This window comes from Lytechinus pictus, chromosome 10, assembly GCF_037042905.1.
Source record: "Lytechinus pictus isolate F3 Inbred chromosome 10, Lp3.0, whole genome shotgun sequence".
Classification (NCBI taxonomy): Eukaryota; Metazoa; Echinodermata; class Echinoidea; order Temnopleuroida; family Toxopneustidae; genus Lytechinus; species Lytechinus pictus.
Genome location: NC_087254.1, coordinates 29,510,679 through 29,538,228, shown reverse-complemented (window position 1 = coordinate 29,538,228; position 27,550 = coordinate 29,510,679). Strand labels below are relative to the sequence as shown.

Genomic DNA, 27,550 nt, shown 5'->3' with positions numbered 1-27,550 from the left:
GAATAATGGCGATATTATTACATTTATGCCCATTGTGCTTACAAGCTATTCAAAAGAACCAATTCCCCGGACCGATTCATACTGCTTTGAACCTGTACACGCTGTGTGTCTGTTATTCATTATTGAAAAATTATGATAAAAAAGAAATAATCGTGTTCGCAAAACAGCATTCTTGTCAGTCTTTCATTGATGAATATTAAACTACAATATCAAAGGGCATTAGGTCAAGATCTGAGCGCAATCGTTTACACTTTGCGAGGATCCAACATCATAATTCAGGAACTGTGTGCATACCACAACTTGATTATTTGCTACATCATTGGGTACTGCCTTGTGCTCATCCGACATCAAGGACCGATTGTTGATTTTTGACCTGGTTCAAATCGGACAAATCTTTTAATGGACATACAATATCACAGGGGCGGCAATCTCTCCCAAAAGGCAGGGGGGACACAGGGGCGGATCCAGCCTTCGCCAATAGGGGGGGGGGGGGATTTGTTTCAGCCATATTTTCCCCGATCGGCAGCTCGAAGATTATTTTTGTTTGTTTCTTTGAAGGGGTAGTCCTCATTAGTCACTTCTTAGCTTTATTCTTATATATTAATGTATAATATCATAATCCTTATTTATATGATGCGAGCGCAAAGCGCGAGCTATTTTTTTGGGGAAATTTTATGTATTTTTTTGGAAATTTGAACTGATTCTGGGCAATGTTTGTTATCCTGAAAAAGATGTGTATGCAACTTAATAATTACTACAAACGCAAAGCACGAGCAGGAACGAACTGATGAAAAATATACCTGTTAAGTAAAATTTAACAATCAAATAATGCGAGCGGGAAGCGCGAGCCGATTTTTTTTTACATTTTCACCAAAAGAATGGAAATTCTAAGCACTTTTTGTAACTCAAGCAGAATAGGTATATAAGTAAACGATTAATGCGAGCGCGAAGCGGGAGCGGAAAATTTCGAGATTTAGTCCTATAATATTTACTGAACGAGACACTCTATTCATGTTTTGTAAATCCTGAAAAGGAGGATTATTAATAATGCGAGCGCAAAGCGCGAGCAGAAAAATTTTATATACGTTTTGAGCTGGTACCTGTGGACAGCTTGCACTTAGCCATGAAGGCGTTACATATTTCAACAATCAAAAAATGCGAGCGCAAAGCGCGAGCTGAAAATTTTTGAACTTTCTTAAGAAAGAATGGAAAATTTTAATCAGTGTTTGTAATCGTGAACAGGATAGCTATATAATTTAACGATTGATGCGAGCGCGAAGCGCGAGCAGAATTTTTTTTTCGAGATTTAGACTTAAAAATGGGCCACTCTGTTCATGTTTTGTATATCATCAAAAGGATGAGTAATATGGGGTCTTCCTACATTAATAATGCGAGCACAAAGCGCGAGCAGAAAAAATGGATAATGATTTAAATTAGAGAACAAGTTGAGTATCTGAATAAACAGCGTGTTTCATATTAAGACCTAGAATCTAGGCATTCTAAATACAACTTTAATCATGAAAATCATGAAACTTTGATATTCCGATCTGAAAAAAAGAGTAAATTTCAGCTTTATATTTCAAGCACTTTGAAGAAAAATGTGGAAATGGATCGCACTTAAAAAAGAGCTGATATTATTATTACTTTGAGTTTTGACATAGGACCGGGGGCGTTTCATGAAAGGACTTGTCGGACGTTTTATCCGACAAGTCCCATTTTATCCGACAGTTACCATAGTAACAGTACCTCTCAGCCAATCAACATCAGAGAAAGATGTCAGATCTGACAACTTGTCGGATGAAAATGTTGATGAAACACTCCCCAGGACATCCTTACGACATGTCATCAAATGAAAATAATGACTATCTTCCTATTCCTCTTGCTAAGCGCGAGATGAAACAAAAGGGACAATTTAATTATTAAATTAATATCATATTTAATCATGCCTAATGAGGGCGCGAAATCTGGTGATATCATGGCATAAAAACTGGACATTTCATATTTGTGATTATGAATAGGATGCATCAGTTAATATATTTTAAACCATTAATGCAAGCGCAAATCGCGTGCTAAATCTTTTTGATAAACTGTCATGAAAAGGGGATTTTAAGTAGTTTGTTGTATAATCTATATTGAAACATTTATATAACTCGCCAATCAAATTGCGAGCGTGCAGCGCGCTAGCTGATACGTCTTGACAATCAGACCTGAAAAGGGAAATATTTTGAAAACTTTATAAAATACACATAAATAATAGGTACCTGATAAATCAAATTTTGAGCAGCAAATGTTAACATTCAGACCATAAAACTGACATTTTTACAGAGCACTTTTTAAAAACCAATTTGTAAATTACACAAAATAATGAAAGTTCGTTTTCCGAGGTGAAATATGTTTTGTATGTTGACTTCCAAACTTGATATTCGAACTCCATATTGAACAAGTTTGGGTAAATCACCGAACAGGCAATGCGAGCGCGAGCGAAAATTTTATATAGTGGCATGTTTTGAATGGAAATGAAATAAAAGAATTGAATTGAATTGAATGAAAGATTCTTTTAATTTTCCAAGTCTTCCCCTCATCTTATTTTATGCACTCGTCGTCCTCTTCCTTTTCTCCTCTCTTTTCCCTCCTTGTTTCCTTCTTTCTTTCCCTTTTTCATATTTTTGCTCCGCCAAGAGGAGGGGGCGGGCCCCTCGGCACCATGGATCTGCCTATGGGGACAAGGGGCGGGAAAATTTGACAAGCAAAAAAAAAAAGGTTATCGTCGCCAAAGTAAGGTCATCTCGTCCCAAAATACATGTTTTATTTCGATTTAAAATGATGTATTTCTTACCATCATAAAAGACCAAAATAGTAGGGGGGACATTTGGTATTGTGTCCCCCCTACTATTTTGAGTAGGGGGGACACGTCCCCCCTGTCCCCCCTGGGATTTCCGCCCATGCAATATCAAGATGATCAGAGTGGTTATGCTTCGTTCTCTATTGGAGTTACATTGGTATTAAATCAATGACACTTTCCGTACAGGGATACCACAAAAACGGAAGTTTTAGTGTCAAAATTTTTCAAGGATAATCAGAGGAATAAGCTGTGCACCATATCCTACATATTTGGAAAATATACATTTAAATACCATTTGATTATTAGATTGACAAGACTACTAAGAGCCTTCTAGGTAACAGATGCAGTACACCCAGCAGATACATGTATGTATTTACTGTCTTGCAGAAGGCGATTTCTAAAAAGACCTTGCTTAGACATACTGTATTTACACAGTTAAGAATTGATCAGTATTATGGATGACCAATCCAGTATTGAATCTTCAGTTCTAGAGGGAAATTTGAAGGAACCTATAGCAAAAGGATACATCTGTAGATCAAGGAAAGAAGCTCTATACACAAGACAGCTTTTAGCAGTATCCACAGATGATCTGCAGTCAGAGATAAAGTTTGGATCAAACAAATACCTCACCATGTGTGGACTGGCAGGGATATTAAGCTGTGGAATCACCCACACTGGTGTGGTACCTTTAGATATTATCAAGACAAGGATGCAGGTTGATCCAGCAATTAAGAATACAATCCATGGCTTCAGGGTGACCATCGCCAATGATGGCATCCGGGGACTTGCAATTGGCTGGGCACCAACAGCGATTGGCTACTCTCTGCAGGGCATGCACAAGTTTGGACTTTACGAGTTCTTTAAGATCAAGTACTGTGCCGTTCTCGGAGAAGAGTGGTCTTACAAGTACCGAACCTCTGTCTACCTTGCTGCAAGTGCCAGTGCAGAATTCTTTGCAGATATCGCCCTGAGTCCAATGGAAGCTGCCAAGGTCAGAATGCAGACACAACCAGGCTTCGCAAGAACCCTGCGGGAAGCAATGCCAAAGATGTGGGCACAGGAAGGATTCTATAGCTTCTACAAAGGTCTGACACCACTCTGGTTCCGTCAGATCCCCTACACCATGATGAAGTTTGCTTGCTTTGAACGCACGGTGGAAGCCCTGTATAAGTATGTCGTGCCCAAGCCTCGGGACGAATGCACCAAGCCCCAGCAACTGGTGGTGACCTTCGTTGCAGGCTACATAGCTGGAGTCTTCTGCGTCCTTGTATCCCATCCTGCAGATTCCGTTGTGTTCAAGCTGAACCAAGATGCAGGAAGTACCATGGTCCAAGCAGCTAGGTCTCTTGGGATGTCAGGTCTATGGAAGGGGTTTGGACCAAGGGTCGTCATGATAGGTACCCTGACCGCACTGCAATGGTTTATCTACGATTCGTTCAAGATCTACTTCCGTATGCCTCGACCTCCACCACCTGAAATGCCTGATAGCCTGAAAGCTAAACTCAACTCTGACAAAAATTAATATGAATACATTATTCCCAAAGTTCTTTTAGAATGCCTCGGCTTATTTGGTGGTGTCTTAATATGCTCAATATGGGAAACAAAGTAGGAGAAACATCAGTTGCCCATTTCTGTGAAAGAACCCAAGGAATGTTTATTGTAATTATGATTGCAAGATTGATTTGTAATACTCCTAATAAGCTGCATCATCTCTCACCTAATTTCAATCTTATTTCAAAGATATCCAAGAACTGATAAAAGTTTTGCAGTTTCTAAAACGTACATGAAATTGTTCATTACCTGTATGGATTTGGTGCTTGTATATGATAGATTACTTTGATACCTCAGACTTGATATTGTAATCTGTGATATTTTGCTTTTCTGTATCTGTATCGTTCAGTCAGCAAATTATCAGGGTTGGCACATCACGCTAACTTGCTTTTAAAAATGTGAAAACAAGATGGAGGGTTAATGGACAAAAATGTTTTGTATTGAGTGATCATCGCCTGCACTAAGGAGAATTAATTACTCTGCAGAACATTATTCACAGTAATCTATGCCCAATTCAACCTCACATATAAATCACATAAATATATAAACCTGCGGTGCTTCATAAAGAGTGATGTCTGACCTGAAGTCCCACTAAATTAAAAAATATATATTTCCAATAAAGTCTGCATAAGCCAACCATCAAGGTAAATTGCCTGGGTCACAGCAGGTTTTAGACCAGGGTCCAGTTTCAAAAAGACTTGTTACGATAACAAATGCACAATTTATATCACAGGTATACTACCATCCAATCAAATTATATCATTTCAGTAGCTTTAATCTATTATTGCAAATGTGTTATTGTAACAAGTTTTATGAAACCGGCCACATATTGTGCAAACATATATACATCTTAAGTTAATATTTTGCATACGGTTTAAAAGGCAAATGGATTCATGTGGGTTGACTCACCTATAGATGGTTAATTGGTCAATGGCCAGATCATGCAAAGGAAACGAGCCCTACTTCAAAATCTTTAAGAGTAGGTGTTAAATACCACATGAATGTTGAAATTTAAATACGACTTAACATGAAAATCACTGTGAAACAGCACCAAAATGATACCATCATGTCATTTTTATCTCTTGTATCAAATCTCCTCATAATTGAACAGACTTCTGTAGTGCAAAGAGATACAAGACAGACTTAACATGTACTCGCATGTATTGATCGTGGAAATGAAACAATAGATGCTACACAGATTGCAATGTCCATATATTTATTGTTTCTTCTCTTTTATATATAAAATTCACAATTTATCAATATATCTCCCTCTTAATGTAAAATAAATAATTACTGGCCATCCCATACACCACTCATGACTGTCTTCTCTTATTTGCACAGTCATGTTACAAATGAATGTACATTAAGTATAAATATGTCAATCTAATATCAATCTCTTTTCCAAAGAGTTGGGATTATCACAATAGACTAGTTCGTAATTACTTCATGGACAATTTTGGTCAAATGACCTTTCATTTCTTTCATTGTGATAGGCAGAGTTCACAGCAAGATATTATGTAAGCATTCCTTTAATAGCAGGATGAAGAAATTGAATAGACCAGGTGACTAGAATAGCACACCAATGAACACTCTATGAAGGTTATTTGTTGCATTTCTACTTTGAATGCATATTACAGCATGTTGTACAATGTACTTGGCAAACTGTGAAATACCAGTCGTTCGCGGACGCATTGTTGTTTTTTGTGGACGTAATGACAAACACAATTCAAAAGAATATACGAATAATCAAGATATCAAAGTTGGTGCTTATCTCATTGAATTTTAAAACACCATGTCACTTAAGTACCAATGACCTTCCTCTGATCATACGCAGAATCTTCTGATCATGCGCAGAGTGGAACTACGAACTGGCTTATTAAATGTTAGTCTAGAAGATTGATGAACTTAAGAAACAATGAAAGCCACTATATAAAACTATGGTCCATACTGCTATTCAGTACTCCATTTTTACTTGAACCAATAATTTAAGGCACCTTTCCAATGAGTAAGAGCCACGTCTTTCATGCATGAATCTGCAAGCGTCTTTTTAATCACCAATCTTCACAATCATAATAGAAAAGAACAGGGGAAGCGAGAGTCACAGTGAAAGACATTTGTGCCTTTGAAAAATGCAGCAGCTTCCCAGTATCCCCATAGTTTTGTCATTGATGAATGTGATTGGCAATCAAAAGGTGCTTGTGCGATGCCTGTGTAACAGATGCTGATCTGACTTTTATGTAAGGTGTCTTATCTCTAGTTTTCAAAATTGGTAGGTGAACATTTTTTTTAAACAGAGTAGATGCCGTATTTCATTTTGTTTAATAGAATACTTGTTACTGTCTTATGCCTTAATGGTTGAGGAACATATAATTATGTGTCTTATCGAAATAAGTTTTTAAGTAGTTTGAGCACCACAACATATACATGTGCAAAAGAAATACCATCTGTTACAGATATCTGTCATTGAAGTCTTTAGGGTGACCCTGAATAAGAATACAGTCCTTTATTAGGTAGGGCCCACTTTCTTAAACTATAAATAAATATAGAATGCGTATTCACCACTTTCTAAAACTATAAATAACTATAGAATGCGTATTCAGACCGACTCAAAGTTCAAGAAAAACAGGTATTTGCGGAAATTTGCCCTGATCTAACCCGATCAGAAAATACCTGGTCTTTTGAAAATGTGAATGCAAAATACTTGTATTTCCAAAAGAAAATACCTGCTAAATAGAAGGTACTTGTCAAAAATACGAGAACTTTTACAGGGATTTTCCCCAAGGTTGCAGTTATGTTTGCAGTGTGAAAGCAAATAACGAGAACTTGGCGAGTAGTTGGGTGTGGGCGCTATTGGCCGCTTACGCCTCGCCTGCTGATCAGACCATATTGCGCATGCTCATAACTTTGATTCTGCTGTTCGGTATGGTTGATATGAATACAGAAAATAATTATTAGATATTTTGAGTCTTGAACAAGTTCTCCTAAATTCATGGGTATTCTGATGGTGCAGTTGATCTAAATATACCTACTGTGACAGCAAGAAATTAACATAATGTAAGCAACAAAATATAACTGAAAAAGTTGAATATAAGTGCCTTCAAATTGAAAAAGAATATGAGTAGGTGACTAAGAATTATTCATAAAATACTATCAAAACTGTAGAAAAGTTCTTTCGTTTTATCACTGTCAATGATAAAAAAAAAAGAAAAAAAGATTGGTTCGCAAATGGGCTCTAGCATTGACTTTTAAGTATTGTTTTTTTTTTGTCTTAAAAAAGAGAATGTATATTTTGCCTTGAAAATAGACATAAGCTGGAATGTGTATCTACTTCATAAACATGGACATGATATTTTAAATAAACATAATCCTTCTAAAAACAGTCGAGATTGATAAGCATTTACATATATGACAACTTTAAATCTATCAAATTGCATATCTCTAAGGTAAACAATTGTGACTGATTTTAAATTACCTTTGCAACTAAACATCTATCATAACACAGCTGTGGATATGAACAAAACTTAAGTCCATATACGTATAATCAGGTGTAAAAATTCCACCCTCTTAATAAAGTCTTGACGAGTAAGAAACAAGATAAGAACCTGATGGTATAAAGCTGTGCATTAAGTTACACACAACTGAATGTACAGCTTTATGACTGGTGAGCATTTCTTGTGATAAATAGTTTTCTGTTTTAATAGTGATGATTGGATTTATATCGCACCTTTTCCAAAGGATACAATGTGCTAAGAGTGAACTGATATCCCTTATCAAGTTTAATTGAATGAAATAAATATTCAATTATATACACAATTTATTCCTTTGTGTCTTAATTTCCTGATGCACAAATTTACAGCTAAGAATATTTATTTATATCAATGACCTTCCACAAATTCATCTATTCCTTCTGCAAAAGCAAGATAACAAGGAGAATTTTATGCAATATTTAAACTTCTGTAAATATCAACTCAGAAGACTATCACATGGATTTTGAAGTACCAGGCAAATATTAGAAATCTTCAGACTACATACAGATTTTATAGTTAATTTCATGGCATGATTGGAACTACATACTACGAATGAAAATATCATATAACAAGGAAAATATACCTCTGTTATAATAGCAATATAGCTATCAGCTTCTTTTTCTACTGATATCTAACTGATATTTAGATAACATTAACAGGCTTTGATAAAGATATGGGATTTAAACATGTACATGTACTGCCTAAATCAGACCATATCCGCAAAATATTTGGCAACTCTAGGATATGAGTTAAATTAGGCACGCAAGTCCTTTTTGTTATTATCAACTCCGATATATCTCAAGAAAGTTCATAAACAACAAATACCATATTTTGTTTCCACTTTTATTGATTTTTCTCCATGAAACTGCACAAGCTGGAGATAAATCACAATCCATTTTACAATTCTTCATGGTTGAATACTTGAATACCTATTTTGTTGTATTTCAACCAAGTTCAGTTTTGGGGCATGTATGGTTAATATCTCTTCAACATAAAGAAGAGTAATGCTGTGGGTAATGGATACTGCATCCCTTAAATTCACACTTAATGCTGTGGTTTGAGTCTATTTTCATTCTGAAATCAATAGAGGGGAATGAATTTGTCTACAATCAGTTCATATAAACAATGGACTCAAACCAGAAAAAAAAAGCATAATGATTTAGCACCCTGTGACCAAAACATGGACCTTCCTCCTATGTTTCTGCTATAATTTACATGTAGTGCTAGCTCTACACTCAATCTGCATTAACTATTGCAAACTAAGGTTTCAAAAACATCTTTTGTGTAATTAGAGCCTCTGAGTTTACAGTTACATTTACCCATCATTACAAACTTCAATCTCTAGTTCCCAAACTAATGGTCAAAACTATGGTCAAAGTCAGAATAATTTATTGGTGCATATCTATGATCTCAATACATTTTTGTCAGTATCAATCAAGTAACCTATGGTACTTTATAATTGAGTTGGCAAGATTAGTAACAAATCCTGATTCAAAATAGAACCATATACCTTAATTAAAGAATGTTTAAAATCAAATAATATATCCTTATGAACAAGAATTACAAATATATACAAACAAATCTTGATAAATTTCCTAAGGATGATTAATCACAAAATTATTATCACATGTACTGATCGAGAAAGAGGTAAACTCATATGCCCTTTGTATTCAGGGGGAGATTGGGCGACTGGTTATTGATAGCAAGTATTGATGAAACAGTGCCTTGACTGGCTAAAAGGTTGCCTAATATCACATTTAGTGAATTACATGACACATCTCTCATATTAGTCAGCCTTTCAATCTTTTATCAAAAAATAAATCTTTATTGGGAGATTTCAGCAAAGGGAAAAAAAAAATCCTGTACGTTATTATTATTTTTAAAATAAAAGCAGCATAAAATCCATCCTTATAGCGTGTAGTTAACACATTATCTACTGTCGATGTCAACATCAAGCATAATTTTGCTGGGACATGCACTTCCGGTAACAATTATCGTAGCAGCTGATCAGCACAACTGTTTACAGCTAGCCAGCTCAGGTGATTATTTAAGTGTGAATTTCATTGTTTATCTAGTTCTGCAGGATTTTAAAAGTGTTTGCAGAAGCATGGATCTATTCCAGCGGTTGACAGTTTGACACCAGGAAACAAGGATCAGCTGTTCGCACTTGAAGTACCCCTCACGGCACATTCCGATACTTGGAATATGTTGCTACTGAGAGTTGATATTGCTGAGTGTCAGCTACACACGATTAGAATAATCAAGACTCATTCAAAAATGGTACGATAGACGAGGCTCATCCATAGAGCGTAGCAATTTTCATTGAAGGTCAATGGGATATAGAGTGTAGTAGGTTTCACAGTACACCATGTATCTTTCTTGGGCAAATGTCGGTCCTGAAAAGGACCACCCAAACTCGATGTTCGACAAGTCTGTTCATGTCGTCTTCAGGAACACACTTGTTGAAACGTTGAATATGGGTGGTCCTATTCAGGACCAACACTTGCCCAAGAAAGATACATGGCGTACCGTGAAACCTACTAGACTATCCTGTTTCACCATGGAAACCTTCAGAGTTTACAATGGGATAGAGGTGTCAAACACATATTAAAGGGGCTACAGGGTTTGTTTTTGTGACAAGGCGACAACTGAGAACTATGAAACTCTTAAAAGGCAAAATAAATCAAGTTTAAAATGCACATCACAATCAGTCCAGACTGACAGATGAATGGAATTATTATGACATCACAATGAAGGCATTACAAATTCAGGAGTATATCCATGAAACTTTGGATAATTTTCTTAGACTTAATGTACTTTGATTAACATAAACTGGAGAGATTTGTCTCACCCCATCTGAATACAATAAAAAAAATGTTGCCAAGCTTTGTTCTGCCATGTTTGAAGGGGGCTTCAGAATCAACATTCAGGGAATCATATCTTTCTTTAATACTAATGATTGACCTTCAAAATGACAATCAAGAATATTAACTTTTGGAATATTAAAGATACTGTTCAAATGATTGACACAACATTGGCTCCTCTGACAATTGCTCCAGGCTTTTTCACTGGTAAAAGATTAGGGTTGCCAGTGGAGCAATCGCCATGGAACCAATCAAATAACAAGAAAATACCATGGTGTAAATTGCTTAAAATCAAAGAAATAAATCTTGAATTAATCTTGTTTCACCTACTATGCTTCAACACAAAATCAACAAGATTTGGAAGCGTGATTGCACTTTCTTCAGGAAACCTGACACTCATTGATTTATCATGGGCGGGAAAGAAGAGGATTGTGGGATACGCTGGGGTCAGGAGGTACCAACGAAGGTCATTCAGGTCACCGTTGATTCTTGCGATCCGTAGATTGTCATGTGACCTGAAGAGGGTAGCAAGCTGAAGATAGATGTGTTGGATTCTGATGCAGGATCCACACCACGGGGCATAGTACAACAGCAAGACGTCCTGGAAGAAAGAATCAAATGGGTTATTAGCTTAGGAATTGACTCTAGACAACAGAATTAAGGGGGGAGGATGTTTCATAAAGCTATTCACAAGTTACGCATGAATTTACATATGACTGGTGACCCATGCTAAATGATGTATCCCTATGTGCAAGACTCAGTATACAAATAGCGAATAGGCATGAGTGCGATGGTGCGAGATTTCACGAAAGGTGAATGATGCTCTATTCAACGAGGCGTTAACCAAGTTGAATAGAGTGTATCTTTCTTTCACCAAATGCGAAATGTTGCACCATTGCACAAATAAGAATATTTGCTATTCGTGTTGTACAACGCCTTGGAAGTATGCAAAAATATGAATAATGAACAATTTTTTCCTATGTTAATCTATGAAAATAAGAAAGAATTATTGAAAGCAAAATCCCTCAAATGCACATCGGTTCTGCAGCAGCAATGCGCCGTTTTAGCCAGTAAGCCCTGCGCGAATTGCACCTGCACGTACTACGCGCAATGCATTGAATTGTAATTTCTATTGTGATCATGCAACTTTACATTATGGATGGTACATTTTTTTATGGTACGTGTGCAACGGTACGAATGTTTGACATTCAGCCTCCCATTTGCTCGCATACAACAAGCTAAGGAGGCGTTGTATAATACTTAAGAACATGTTCCCGTCATATTTCAAGTTAATATGTGAAGCTTTACAAGCATCTTTATGAAAGTCCATTATGGTCCAATGTGACAAAATATTTGTCATATGCTTGAGACCTCTGAATTTGAAAATGTAGCTGTGGTTAAGTTGACAAGGAGCCTCACTTTTTTTTTTAATTCAGCATCCAATCCTCATTAGCTGAAATGCTATTTATGTAAACAAAAAAATAATGGAGGCACATTCAGTGAAACAGAACCTAAGTTAAGAAGGAATCTGATGTCATTGGATTTTAGTAGGACATGTGTCTGACTAAAAGCTTTGTCCTTTAAAAAAAAAAAGAAGACCATTGGGATTATTAGAGAACCAGATGTGAAAGAATTAAATCCAATATTGTATGGGGGTGAGACAGATCAATACATGTAGTGAAATGTACAATACATCCTAAAAATGACTGGATCCTTGACAAAAAGCCTCCACAGAGAAATCAAAATGGGAGAGATATGTGTATCAGACTATTGCGGTATTTAAAAATGATTTCCCAACCAACGGTTTAAAGGTTTCCCAAAGGTTCAACAGAATCTTAATTAAAAGTTGACAGTCTTATCTCTAGGAGAAATCCTGTGTTTGGCTAATGCCTTTTTTTTTGCACCCTAGGGAGTGGCCCTCTTACCACACCACCTGGGGCCAATAACACAGAGCTTAGTGACTGATCATAAGGCAGACTTCTATAATAATCAATGCAATCAATCCTAGAAATCAGCCCCATGCTCAATTGCTAAGCAATATGTTGGTCCCATGGAGTCATTTCTATTACCATAGTTTTTACAATGAGTGTAAAATTACCTTGCTTGTATTTAGTACCATATCCTCATATGTCTCCTCTGTGACCTCTGTAATGCATACTGTATCATCTGATGCCTTGGTGCATCTTGAGGTGCTGGCTGTAGTACTGGACGGAGAGGTAGAATGTCGATGTCTTGGTAGGAGAGACTCGGTGTAGTTGATGACGAACTGCTTCAGGAGTGGTAAGGATAAACCTGATTGGTCCAATGGAAGGATATGGTGGGTTTCACTCTGGAGAAGTAAATGGTTGACATAATATTAATATTTTCTATCATGAAAGTTCATCTTTGTTTGGCAAAAGTAAAGCTTTTTATCTCAACAAAAGAAACAATCTTGGAAAGTACATGTATAGGACCCAATCATCTATCATTAAGGTCAAATTGTTAATATCATTTCTCTTAAATAACATGTTCAATACAGTAATTCATGCTCCTTTTAACCTCATCATCCTAATCAAAATCCTCCTCCTCCTCATCATCGTCATAATCAGCACCATCATCGTTCCGCTCATCCTTATCGTCGTTATCATCATCATCATATCATCATCATCATCATCATCATATTCATCATCATCACCACCACCACCATCACCACCACCATTGTCATGATTTCCTGGCAATATTTCCCATTCCATTGGTTGGTAGATGGTCATCTTTTACAACTCTTCTACATAAATGGATTTATTTGGACCCCTTACAGAATTCTGATATATTTGACAATCTCAAGGTGGAAGAGTAAAGTGCTCGCATATATATCTGCTCAGTATCCCTCAGAGTAAGGTTCAACGGACTCCAGTCAAAGATAAACCAGAAAATCATCCATCAAAACGGATTAATTAGTCTTTCTTGTATACCGGTAGGTATCACATCAATCAAGCTCTGAACATGAAATATTCAACTAAACATCACATGACATACCTGTATATCTACGATGGCCACGCCTACACTTGCATTTTTATGTTGATGTTGCGACAATAGTCCGAGTCGATCTGCCATCGACCAAAAATATTCGGATCTCATTGCACGGAAAACTAACGTTCTATTTGTTCTGCACCCAAGATGTTCAAATTTTTTCTGAAGACTGTCTGATGATGCTTCAAAATCATTTTCCTGATGGCTAAATACTGTAGTCCTGAAAGATTGACTATGTTGGGGTTGTTCATTATCACCACTTGAGGATGCAGCATTACGATCAACAATTGTAAAAGAATCAATATGATCCTTTGAAAGACGTTGAGAACAATCAAACGTTTTAAGCTGGGGAGCAAAATGACTCTCCAGAGTTTGTGTGCGGTGCGAATGCATTGATCCACTAAAAAGGGAATGTTTATGCAGCGATGAATGGAATGGAGAGCAAAGGTCACAGGTCAAGGGGTCGATATCCTGGCAGCAGAGGCGATAGTGGCTGAAAGGGCTGTAGAAGTTGTTCAGGTAGAGGCAGGCATTGCTTGATGCAGTGACGCCAATGGTTGCATCAAGAAGCAAAGGCGAACCTGAACTCGATGTTAGATAGGTGCAAGGGTCGGTGAATGGCTGTAAGGACTGGCTGAAGGTCTCGCAGATCTCGCAAACATTACCCCTCGCTCGTGAAATAGATTCAATACGCCCTCTGGAGGCCAGGGTCTGACAGCAGTCATTGTCTCCTGATGAAACCTCATCCACGCAATCTTCACTGGGTTTGCAAGTAGAAGAGTCTAAAGATTGAGGGACATGTTTCTTACGCTCTTCCTGGATAACTTTCAGCAGTTGGTGGATGTAGGAGTTGTTGGCACAGTTGTAGTATTCTAAGGTGGCTTCACGTAACTGTATGGGTATATAAATGTATACAAATGTATATCAAGTCATCTTCTAATAATAGGTACCTTTAGCTTTGCAATGCTAGTTTTAGAAAGGTGACAGTGTCCTGACTGTGCTGTGCATTCTCCCCTAATTCTGTCAGATGCTGCAAAGTGGCTAGATTTTGGGAAGACACAAGAAAGCAATCTGGCAATACAGCATCCACCAACTCTTCCTTTATGGCATCACATTTCAAGAAAGGAATCAAAAAGTTTGTTGAGATGGCAAATTGGTCCAGAACCATTGTGAGAATTTAGAGGATGTAGGAGCGGCTGTCTCAGGCATGCCCATAATCATATTATTTTGCCAAATACAATGTGCTACAAATCTTAAGCTGTGTAGTGATGAAGTGACTGATCGGAGACATATCAGAGATTGATCATAGATCTGACTTTTATAATTGAGCACATTGACCAAAGCTTCAAATTAGCTTTTCCTTTTATTTCTTACCATCATGAAGTAATTGGCAAAGACGTTATCATGCTGGTGAGGAGTGAAAACAATGAGGGTGGGGCGAGTGAAGACATGGGAAGACAAGATTTTACTCTTCACACCAGGTGGGGATATCCATTGCACCATCTGAAAATGATTAAAATAATGAAAATTACAAGCAACAATATTAAAAGTATAGTAAACATAATTCACCACAAAGCATTAAGTATTGTTTTATCACACATTCATCATTTCAGATCATTTTATTCATTGTACAGCTGTTTGAAAAAAAATGTTTAAAAAATAGCCCATATAGCACTTTGCCTTGGTCTAATACCAATAAGTATATGATCAGATGAAGTGTTTATGAAATAATGTTCATATATAACAAATTGCAAAACAATAAGTAAATGAACTAGAAATTAAGCCATCTGGGCATTAGACTAAATAAGAGTTGGACCAAGTGAGTATTATACCAAGTTAGAGCATACAGTAATAGTAGTAGACCAGGTGCTAGACAATCTAAGAATTAGACCATCTGCAAGCAGACTATATGGAAACAAATCATTGGCGGTCATCCGAACCGTCGTATCACACATACCAAAGTGCAAACCCATATCAGAGAAAATCAACTTCAAAGTTTACTATAATTGTCCACACTTTGTTCCCCAGCCTTACAACATAATCATTGCTAGAAAACACCTGGTTGGAAAGACCAAGACAGTTGCTTGACAATTATTTTTACACAAAACCAAGAATCAGAGAAAATATCAGAAAATATTGCAAAAACTGTAATTTTGGTTTAGATTTCCCTGTAAAACGCCATAGGGGATACAACATCCCTGACCGCGATTTCAATGCACCCGATCAGTCAAAACGTCATGTCTTTTCCATGTGCAAAGTCAATGCAGTGCCGATACGAAGATTTGGCTGACCGCTTATTTGTATATTAAGTGCGCGCAGCTGTTGCTTTGCTACAGCACACGTTTCAAATGGGATTTCGCATTTTATCATCAATTTGTATGGCATCACGGTGAAAATTCCCACATTTCTCAGAAACTAAAATAAATTGCTGCCTAGAAATTATGGTAAATGTAGAATAGGACTTTGTACTTAAATTTCTGCAAAAATCTCAAAATTGATTTTTTAACCAAAATTGACTGATACGACGGATCAGATGAATGCTGACGAAAAAATTCATACTCACCGATTCTCTGTGTGCTGTCACAAATTCAAGGATTGGCTTTGCTTTGAACTCTTGTGATGGAGGGTAAAACTACAAAAAGAAAAAAAGATAATTGATGAGCATCAATGGTATGTCAAATTATCCTGAAGCTCCAATTATTTGGGATTTGTGGAGACAATAAAACAAACTCAATTTTTACAAATAACATAAGTTTCTGTTAAGTTAAAAGTAAAAAAAAAAAGCCTTTTTATTTATATAAAGTAAAACAATCATGTGAAAGTGTAATAAGAAGAAGCGAAAAAAGATTATTGTGAAGATATCAGTGCAGTTCTGCATATAAAGGACTTCACATAGAAAAGTATATTGTATTCACTGATCATTCATCAAATGATCTCATGCAATACATATGATAGATATATGAAAAAGAATAAAGAAGTTGCTCAATAATGTGTATGAACATGAGTACACATATGTGAGTAAAATTAGGAACATGAAGCACTTGTTGCTGTGATAATTATTCTAATTGAAACCTGCACATTGAGATGAACCTAAAAACTAATATCACTCCTAAAACTGTCTTTAATTCCAATCCTCATATTCTTTAAAGCCTCCCTAAAAAAAACTTATTGACTATCAGTACAAACATTCACTACTCTTTTATTTTCATTATGTACTAAAGACACTCTCATTTAATTTTACATTCCTTTCTTTGACCAGAGAAGATTCAAGCAACATAACGTGAACTTAAAAAAACATTTTCCAACAATACAAACATGACTCTATCATTAATAGACTTACCAAAGATACATTGAAGTTTCTGAGTAAGGTGAGGTTCATTGAATGGGAGAGGCCTAGACTGCGTGCCAGGTGTTTGTTTGTGATGATGGCAAAGGGTGTTGGTTGGATAGTGTCTTTTTCCAGGTGCTGCATGGCAGCCCACTGGAAGGAGGCTAGGCCCTTGGGTGCAAGAGTGCCCTCATAGCTGAAATAGGCAAGTACTACAGCCTGGAAGAATCAAAAAGTTAAAGATTTATAAATGAAAAGTTTGCTGGTTAATTGCGGTTTTAATGTGATTTTAGGTTCTTGTGAAATACCACTTCTGTACAGTCATTGCTCCAAATAATGGAATGATGCATATTAAGTGAAAATAAGTGTGCCCATTATGCAAAACAATGTAGAGGTAATACACATGTACAAATAGGAGCTGAGTGCAAATAAACTTGTATGAGCTGTTTACATTTTAAAGAAGGAACTGTACAAATGTAAATTATGATCATAACACTACCATCAAAATCATCCTCCTTCTCCTCGTCATCACAATTTTTGATTTTTGTAATGATCATCATTGCTGTTGTCATTATCATCACCATTAGCATCAGCACCATCTTCATCATCATCATTATCATCATCATCATCAGCAGCATCATCATCATCAGCATCATCATCATCATCATCCATCAACACATCCTATTCCCCTTCCTCCTACTCATCATCCTACACCTCGCCATCATCAAGTCCAAAGTTCTAAACTTTCTCCAGTTGCTTACATCATGCTGTGCTCTGAGCAGCCTCAAAGACTCCAGATCCTGGACAACCTTCAAAGGAGAACACACCCTCTCCAAGTGGTCAACCATCTCAGGCGCCCTCTGGATGCCAGTATACTGGATTCCTTCCCGGCTGTCTCGATGGGTGAAGATAATGGGGAAGTAAGGGACAATCACCTTATTCCTGCAGCCTCCGAAAGGATACCAACAGTTTACTGCCATGAACAGCACCTAAAGGAAGAGGAGAAATGAGAAAAATTCATAAATTCATACATTCTAAACTCATATAGTCTAAAACTCATAGACATGCATCACATGTTACTACAAGAGTTTTTTTTTTATTACATTTTTTTTTGGGGGGGTGGTTGGAAGGTACATATGAATATTGTTCTACAGAGGCGTGCTGCTTTTTTCAGCCCAAAGCAGTTTATTCTTTCATCCTTAGGCAAAAAAAGAAAACTTTGTTCGTAGCAACCAGAACGACATGAGTAAAAACCTGCCAAATTTCATTATTTCAATCAATTTCAAAAGGGAAAAAATGTGAAGAACTAATCTCTTTTCACCATTTCATTAATTGTTTACATTTTTTAAACAGAAAAAGTTGGTTAAACTTGTGAATGATGCAATCTTAACAACCCATGGCGTCCATTTTATATGTGTCATGGATGCGTACAGCTCCATGATAATATGCAAGAAGTCTCCATCGTATGCATAAGAGGTGAAAATAGCTTTAATATGAACGTATCTCAAAAAATAACAAATGAATTTTAATAAAAATCACAACCAACCCTATTTTGTTCCACTATTATCGCAAACAAACATTTGTTAGGACTTTTGAGACTCACCTGATCGGACATCTTCCCAGCAGCCTTTTCAAACTCCTTGGCAGTCTCCAATGAGTAGGCGTCCCAGTGGGCATAATACATGATGATCCAAACTTCAGCTCCGGTTGATGCTATCACATTCCTGACAGAATTCATGTCCCCGGTAGGAAACTCAATGACGGAAGATCGAGGGCCAAAGATCTTGGGAGGGATAGGGATGATGTAAGGGGTAGCCTTGCTCCTGTTTCAGGGGGGGGGGGAGAATGGATAATAATAATAATATCAATGTTAAATTTTACCCACGGTGGCCACTTCAGTTCCAAAAATTGTTCTCCCTGCAGGCCTTGCTTAGCATGATAATAATGTTATTATTACCTTGGCTTTAACACGGCTACCTTGATCAGGCGCTTGAGCATTCAAGGAATTTCTTACTATCGGGTACCCATTCACCTCACCTGGGTTGAGTGCAGCACAATGCAGATAAATCTCTTGCTAAAGGAAAACATGCCATCGCCATGGCTTAGAATTGAACCCATGTCCCTCAGGTTGAAAAATGAGAGTCATACCACTAGAACACGATGCCACCTCAGAGAAGCCATTGTTTGATCTTTCTCTTGATATCACATCACAGCATCAAATGTGCTGCCATAGACCTTCAGACAGATTTTGTTATGTATTACATATCATAATATTTAATCATTAACCTAGTAATAGTGAACCAGGTGTCAATGTTTAAACTAAAGAGTACAACAGAAATAACACTTGCCTTTCAGCATAGTGACCAAATTGTACACAAAGATCTATGGCATATCAGTACCACATCTGATGGTGTGATTAATATTGAGAAAAAGATACAACATCTATGGCTTCACTGAGGACCAGTCACAATAATAGACCTCATGGTAATTACTAAATGGTTTCAGGAAGTAAATGGTCAATTATTCAATAGCTGCCATACCACCCTCGTAATAAGGGTGGTAAACTCATTCTGAAGATACTATAAATCAATTCCAGAAGATTCAAGAAGAAATAAGAAACCTACCCTTTAGGATTATCCAAATGAGAGACGATACCCGAGAGAACGAGGGCAAAGAAGAGACTCAGGAGTTCTGGGTTACGAGCCATGATCTCTTTCAGCAGCATCCAGTTATTCCTCAGACAATCCCAACCCTTCACCATGCTCAGTATGACGTACACAGTAAACCAATGACATTCCTCAAGAACCCACCAAGAAGTCACCAGCTCCTGGACCCCGAGCGTTGTCTTGAGAACGCAAATGTCTTCGACCGCTGGAGGAGGTGTTGATATCAGCAGAGTGTCACGGCACTCACGGGTCTAATATCAAGAAGTCAGAAAGTCCCCAAGGTGCCATCTCCAGATAGGAAATAAAACCCTGTTTGAAAAAAAGAAAGAATTTAATCTACCAGCAATATTCAAAGTAGCATTGCATGATTTAGACTATTTGGGAATTTGATTGTCACCAGGTTTAAAACAGGAACCATTATATGTTTAACAACTCCAACTCTCTTTAGAAAGTATTATTAAGGGGTGTTTACCCCTTCTTTGAGCTGCCAAGTAAAAAAAATGTGCATTAAAAATCACCATCATTATGCCCACACCCACACAATATATTCCTATAGCATGAACCACCTTTTATAGTCTCCATTGCATTAGTAGATGCCATGAAAACATCACAAGGGGGTTTAAAATTGCACCCCAAAAAAATGGCTCGCCACTTTACGGCTTGTAGGTGATGATCATTCTCATCCCCCCCCCCCCCCCCCGGAAAAAAGCTAGATCCGACCCTGGGAACGCTTCTATTGGTTATCTGCCCAGCTGCTTATATAATCATGAAGTGTATTTTGATTGGTAATATCTAAATATCAGACATGTTGAAGATGATTGAAGTTGAGAAAGGGGCAGTCATTACAGAGATAAGAACGACGCATTAAGAAGATTTTCAGAATACCGATTAGCAATGATTTAAGCATCTTCCTATCTCAGTGAGATAAGAATTAAGATAAGTCTCAGTAAGAACGATTTCAGAATACCACCCTAGAATTTTGGAGATTACCAGTGGTATATATATATATATACCACTGACAGTTTACAGATTGAATATTGCATGTGTTGACTGTTGTGCCTGTGATTTTTATGTGCACGGCGCATGGGTGAGCTTGGGCCAAGCCCTAGGCGCCAACGATAATGAGTGTCTATAAAGCTACGCGGGTCCTAAAGCTCCAACCACTCATCGCGCATGCAGTTTCAAAGGCAAATGCGCACTCTGTGTGTGGAACTGTGACTGCACTCTGCAGAGTGACAAATGATTCCTAATTCAGAGAGAGGCTGCAATAAATCACTAAATGCAGAGAAATCCAGCAACTGTTTGGAATCTTAGAGTATCTGCGCCGGTGTGCGGCCGCTTAAGGGTTGTTCCCATCCTAACTATCCTAACTATTTTGCACAAACCATTTTAATCCATACATATAAAAAGAACCGATGGTACTTGGCCAATAGCAATTGCGGTGGTCAAGATTGACCACCGCTTCTGACCGCGATAGCATTCCCCAGTTGGCGGCCGCCCTGTCTCCGGTGCACAGTACGATGTACTATTCCTATGGCGCTTCCCCGAGCTCCGCGAGTCAGCTGCAATTCACCTCAAAAGCATGTGAAAATAGCAAGTGTACATGCAATGGCCGCACGTAGGCCACTACATTTTGCAATGTTGTAGTAATTTCAATGTTTTTTCTTATTTTTTCGATTGTAACATTTGACTTCCAGGAAAAAATGGCAGCCGACATCGGCTCGCGAAAGTGCCATTTTTTCGTGAGGACATGTTTTCAAAATCCACTTTTTTTACCCCTTGTTTCGTTACTACGATGTTAAAAAGTACCGAATGTGATATTTTTGACGCGAGATATGGTGATTATGGTAAGAAAATTTCACTTTTTATTAGAGATTTTGCCCATGTTACTGGATGATTTTGTAGTGTGTGAGTGAGCTAGTGAATGTGAGGTGTACATGTCTAGAGTGTGTTGGTGAATTCAGTGGAATATTGCCGATTCTGCTTAATGTGCCGCACACCAACCCCCGGCCGTGCACTGACACAGTTACTCTATTCACTTTAATTTCATGTTTTCCTATTCAATATTAACATGAACATATTTTAGAAATAGCTGCACAGGAAATACTATTTATTTGCATAATTAATCGAGTGCGTAGGCTGTAGCTTTAGGACCCCTTCTACATTGGGCGGTGAAATAAGGAGTGTTCGAAAAACATGGCAGGATTTTCGTATTTAACGGTTAGAATCTAACTTGTTAATGTTAGTGAGTTTTTTCATATTTTTTTCTTGATTGGTTGATTAAGCCTAAAAGCCAGGATCTCGAGTCTAGTCATACTCTGATTTAGACCAAAAGCTTCTGTCTCTTAGTCTTATATTGGTTGTTCCGCTGAACTCCGTTGGCTCCACTCCCCAATTACAGAGACCGAAGTTCTAACTTGATCTGTACAGGGACTCAATGGCCATATGTTCATTGTATGTTTATGTATCAAGTTCGGATAAACCAGGGAAGTGGGAGTTGCGCGACAGCCGAAGTAAGTCAGTGACAGTTTTTCCCCCTTTCAAGTTTATTTTTTCCTGTTTTGGTCCATTTCAGGCCAAAACAGAATAGACTCTAGTAATCTTTATTTTGGTCCAGTTCTTTTTATGTATTTTTATGATATAAAGACGAAAATCGATGAGCCCCGTCGGGGGGATATTGCATTGTTAACCCCAAAATGGGGTTAACACGATCGAAAGCCGTCTGTGTACGAGGAGAAATTTACAAAAATTAAAAATGATTAAAAACTCCTCGAAACAGACAGCTGCAGCTGTCTAGTAACTCTGATTGAAGTCTGAATAATTCAGAATATTCACCACAAATTAGTGAATAAATTTGGCATAGGTCTAGTTTTTATCGTTTGTAAACAAAGTGCGTAGCTTTAAGTTTAGGTCCCCCCATCATATGGCAGTGTATTCTATTGCCGGACACCTTTATTTCAGTGGTTTAAAAATGACAACTAGAGGAAATACAATCAAGAACAAGTGGAATGCCTCTGGCCGTCTCACCTGCATCACGCGATTCAATATAGCAGCAGTGCTGATTTTGAAAACTACTATAACTCGCACAAGATGTTCAGTGATACTTGGTTACTCTTATTTCCACGTTTTATGAACTAGACCAATACACTTATAGAGATATGATGGCAATTCAACAAATACCCCCAACGTGGCCAAAGTTCTTTGACCTTACATGACCTTTGACCTTGATCATGTGACCTGAAACTCGCACAGGATGTTCAGTGATACTTGATTACTATTATGTCCAAGTTTTATGAACTAGACCAACACACTTTCAAATTTATGGCTGTAATTCAACAAATACCCCAATTTGGCCAAAGTTCATTGACCCTAAATGACCTTTGACCTTGATCATGTGACCTGAAACTTGCACAGGATGTTCAGTAATACTTGATTACTATTATGTCCAAGTTTCATGAATCAGATCCATAAACTTTCAAAGTTATGATGGTAATTCAACAGATACCCCCAATTCGGCCAAAGTTCATTGACCCTAAATGACCTTTGACCTTGGTCATGTGACGTGAAACTCATGCAGGATGTTCAGTGATACTTGATTAACCTTATGTATAAGTTTCATGAACTAGGTCCATATATTTTCTAAGTTATGATGACATTTCAAAAACTTAACCTTAGGTTAAGATTTTGATGTTGATTCCCCCAACATGGTCTAAGTTCATTGACCCTAAATGACCTTTGACCTTGGTCATGTGACATGAAACTCAGGCAGGATGTTCAGTAATACTTGATTAACCTTATGGCCAAGTTTCATGAACTAGGTCCATATACTTTCTAAGTTATGCTGTCATTTCAAAAACTTAACCTCAGGTTAAGATTTGGTGTTGACGCCGCCGCCGCCGCCGCCGTCGCCGTCGCCGCCGTCGCCGCCGCCGTCGGAAAAGCGGCGCCTATAGTCTCACTCTGCTATGCAGGTGAGACAAAAACTCGCACTTGCTATTCCAAATATTATGAAAATTATGAATACCGGTATGATAAAATTATTTTATATTTATTATTTGCCGTTTTCTTTGCATCGCACTTTTTAACGAAAAACAATTATTTTCATGCGTGACAAATTACATCATGATTCCAGACACGCGCCGGACGCCGACGGGTAACGATATATTCTTGATTATAATGATGTAAGAAAGAATTGGTGTGAATTTTTCTTCATATATCATATCATGAGTATATTCTAAGTTTTTTGTTTGCTTTCTTTTATATCGAATCTATACAGGGGCCCGTAATACAAAACTTATCAATGATCGTAGAAACACTTTTCTACGATTGATTCCATTGACTATTCAATTCAATTCAATTTATTTCACATTTGCAAAAAAAGACAATACATACAATTAAAGTGATAAAAGGCATATAATACATGAGATCACACAAAATACAGAGAATACAAATGTGTGGAATTTAACAAAGGCCAAAGGCCTATCAAAGGCAAATCCCAAACGGTTGCAAGCAGGAAAAAAGTTTTATAGATAAATACAAAACATAAAAAAATAAAAATAAAAAAAATAAAAAAAAATAAACTAACCAAACACAAAAAATTGACTACAATACACAATCAAACGTGAAAATCAAGCGTACAATTGATCGCAAACCTTTGCGTTACGGGACCCAGATGCTGGTAATAAATTTGTGTTTGCTAACTAACTTAATTTTTTTTAAAGTTCTGCATGTTCCATGGCACTTTCCAATATTATGCTCGTTCGTATTGTGCGCGTGACGCTCATTGCATTAAGTTTTATCGACGCGCTGCCGTCCGTCGACGGCTCTAATCACGGAAAAAGCTCGCGAACGGTACCTGGAGAACTAGCCGTCAACGATCACCCACAACATCACACCTCAAAATTTGATCAAAGGAGTGGACGAGATTTGAAATTCGGCAAATCAGGCCCATATTTCTGTCAGAAAATATATAAATTGTTAATGCAAAACAACGTTAAGTCGTTGTAATAAATAAGGTAAATCTAAAACTAAGTTTTAGTAAAATATCATATAACTTATCACTCACACGTATTGCGAGGTTAGTATTAGTATACTAACTTATATGATATTTTAAATATTCTAAAATGATAGAAAATGCCTAAAATTTTTACAATTTTAGGCATTTTCTTTCATATTTTTACATTTTTAGAGATAGGCCTAAATAAGGTTTACTAAAGTAAAAAAGTAAAGTCTAAAGTACTAAACTTTAATTTTTTTGCCTTGTTTTTGCAATCTTGTTCTATGTGCTCTGTGAAAATAATTGAACTGCGGAAGTCCTACGGTAGAAAATTGTTTTTTTACGCAAAACTATGCGCGTCCGGAACGTGACTATCAATGTATTGAGCTCTCACCTGCGCCGTGGCGGCTTTCCTCGACTTACCTCGCCTGATGCCCCCGGCCCGGGCCGGTACGAGTCGGTGGATGTCCGTACAATAGGACGCGACCTAAGCTTTTCTAAGACTAAGCTATTCGTAACAAAAAACCATCCCTTTTCGTTTGTCGGTTATTTTCATAATCTGAGAAATTCGGCCAAATAGAGTTTGGCTAGAGTTTTACTTACAAAATAATGTTATCGATGTTCTATCTGAATCTGACACCTAAACGAAGCACAAAATGAAGCATTTTAGCCGGCTAACCAGACTTCGCCACGTACAATTACAGAAAAATGGGCTTAACCTGAATCTAGCCTATATCAATCGGCCATAATATCATCAAAATGCAATTTCGTTCTTATTTGCGGTATAAACAAATTATTTGAAAACAATTATTACTATATCTGATATTACTTTTACTATATCTGATATTCGCTAAGAATTTATGGGATTAATTTTCGATTTATATAAGCAATAGTTAAATAGAACGACTGAAGGTAAGACATTTCATAGCAGAGTAAAAAGTAAAAGACGGGGGGGGGGGGGGTCGATTCGTGGGCCTATGATAGGGGGCTATGGGACCGGGCCGTCACCGGGGGGAGCAGAGATGGGCCATTCAGTATCTCTATAGAGATGATAAAAAATACAAAAGTAAAAGGTAATAAAAAGACATGGGAAATAAGGAATAGAAAAGAACAGAAGTAAAGTTAAAGATTTTGAAGAGAAGAGGCATGAATGAAAGAAATTAAAGAAAAAAAAATTGATAAATGAAGAAAACAAAATAAAAAGATGAGAAACGGGAGAATTAAATGTAAAGCATTTCATCAATATCTTTTTTCCAACAAATCATCGGATATATGAGAAGCACAGTATACCTTTAAAATCCTTTCATGAGTCGCGCTCACGAAATCTTTCATGGCCCGTTTCTCAACACATGGACAAGTTAGTCATATCTTTATCCACCAACCACGGAGTTAGTTCCAATCTTACTAAACCTGTTTCTCGAAAGGCTTCCTAACTAGAATACCTTGATATCGATACTATCGGTAAAAAGAGCAGACGAGACGTAGCCTTAGTCACAAAATAGCATAATTTTCAAAAAGAAAAATTATGACAAAATTGCAAATGTTGTGATGAATTGGGAAATACATCTTTTCAAAATAATAGCACAGGTAAATTATGCATCAAACATACTTAGACCATGAAGACTGGAGCATTCAATTGATGAGAAAATGGAATTATGAATAATTTATTTCATGACTAAAAAATCACATGTGGATGTTGAGATGGGTACCCCCGGGATATAAATTTTAATAGTTTACGAAAGTAAACCATAACTGTTTTCTTTGTAAAATGATGATAATTGCACGGTCTTTTACGATTTCAAACATCATCGAAATATATTGTAACAATTTTTTTTTAAATCTTTGATAACAAAACTTACGATTTGACAAATTATATGCATAAATCTAAAATAGAATTCATCCAAATGTTAATAGGGGTCTGAAAACGACAAATACGAGTCCAGTTATGGATGGCCTGACGTGGTAGAATCTTTATCGATTACATTATTTTACTATTTCAAAATGAATGGTTTTGTGGAGTGCTACCAACCGTTTTTATAATTTCTTTGTGTTACAATATCATTGAATGCATTATCCCACTTGTTTGGTGATGTAATTTCAACCTCTATGATTGATTACGTAAGATTATAATTTTCGAATTTCTAGGCACGTTTGCATGTCATAGTCTACCCACGTGATGCCACTACGTCATTAAGAAAGAAGTTATGACAGGTTCGGAGGTGTCATAAATATTTAGTGAGGTTGTTGTACCCGATCTTGGTAAAGAGGGCTTCGTGAAACGGTTAGCGGACATGTAGCTCACTATCTCCGATTTAGTCAAGAAGTTAGACTTATGACGGTGTTGAGAAACGGGCCCCAGAGGTTACCAACTACTGAAGATAACTGTACCAATACTGCTCTGCATTTTCCCTTGAAATGAGTCAACAATTTGAGGGGCATGAAATGTTTTATTTTCGAAAAAAATTGCGAGAGAGTCAGTGATTGAAGCGTAATATTTCACCCATTTCCCCTTTCTTTCTCTTTTTCCTTGGTTGGGATGCCGGGTTGGGATGATCCTCCCTCAAAAACACAGACCTCCTGGAAATTTGGTTAGTATGATGCTTTAACAAGCCCCTTTTACTAATGATAAGCACATTATATAGGGCAGATTCAAATTTTCCTCTTTTTTTTTTGGGGGGGGGACGGTTTGGTGACCAAAATCACCTTTTTTGCTTGTCAAATTTTTCTAACCATAAGCATCTTCATTCTTTTTTGCTTGTCAGATTTT

The 27,550-nt window shown here is 37.2% G+C and overlaps 2 protein-coding genes across 3 annotated transcripts; one reads left to right on the top strand and one right to left on the bottom strand.

Annotated features, from left to right (window-relative positions):
- The first annotated feature begins 3,200 nt into the window (after positions 1 to 3,200).
- Positions 3,201 to 4,364, top strand: LOC129270078 (solute carrier family 25 member 3-like). The gene has a single exon (XM_064106084.1). The coding sequence runs from the start codon at positions 3,297 to 3,299 to the stop codon at positions 4,362 to 4,364; it is 1,068 nt and encodes a 355-aa protein (XP_063962154.1). The 5' UTR covers positions 3,201 to 3,296.
- A 1,228-nt stretch (positions 4,365 to 5,592) lies between these two features.
- On the bottom strand, positions 5,593 to 25,524 carry LOC129269439 (thioredoxin domain-containing protein 11-like). 2 transcript variants are annotated; one of them, XR_010294901.1, is made up of 11 exons: positions 25,387 to 25,498; positions 19,746 to 20,096; positions 18,725 to 18,944; positions 17,883 to 18,110; positions 17,134 to 17,340; positions 16,357 to 16,425; positions 15,168 to 15,296; positions 13,800 to 14,684; positions 12,883 to 13,113; positions 10,168 to 11,385; positions 5,593 to 10,077 (listed from the first exon to the last, which is right to left on the bottom strand). XR_010294901.1 is itself a non-coding variant. In XM_054906940.2 (10 exons), exons 2-10 carry the CDS (start codon positions 19,880 to 19,882, stop codon positions 11,107 to 11,109), a joined length of 2,385 nt encoding a protein of 794 aa, XP_054762915.2. In that variant the 5' UTR covers positions 19,883 to 20,096; positions 25,387 to 25,524; the 3' UTR covers positions 7,659 to 11,106. The 2 variants fall into 2 exon arrangements, 1 of the variants encoding a protein (XP_054762915.2); XM_054906940.2 differs by having other exon boundaries at positions 7,659 to 11,385; positions 25,387 to 25,524.
- Between the last annotated feature and the right edge of the window lie 2,026 nt (positions 25,525 to 27,550).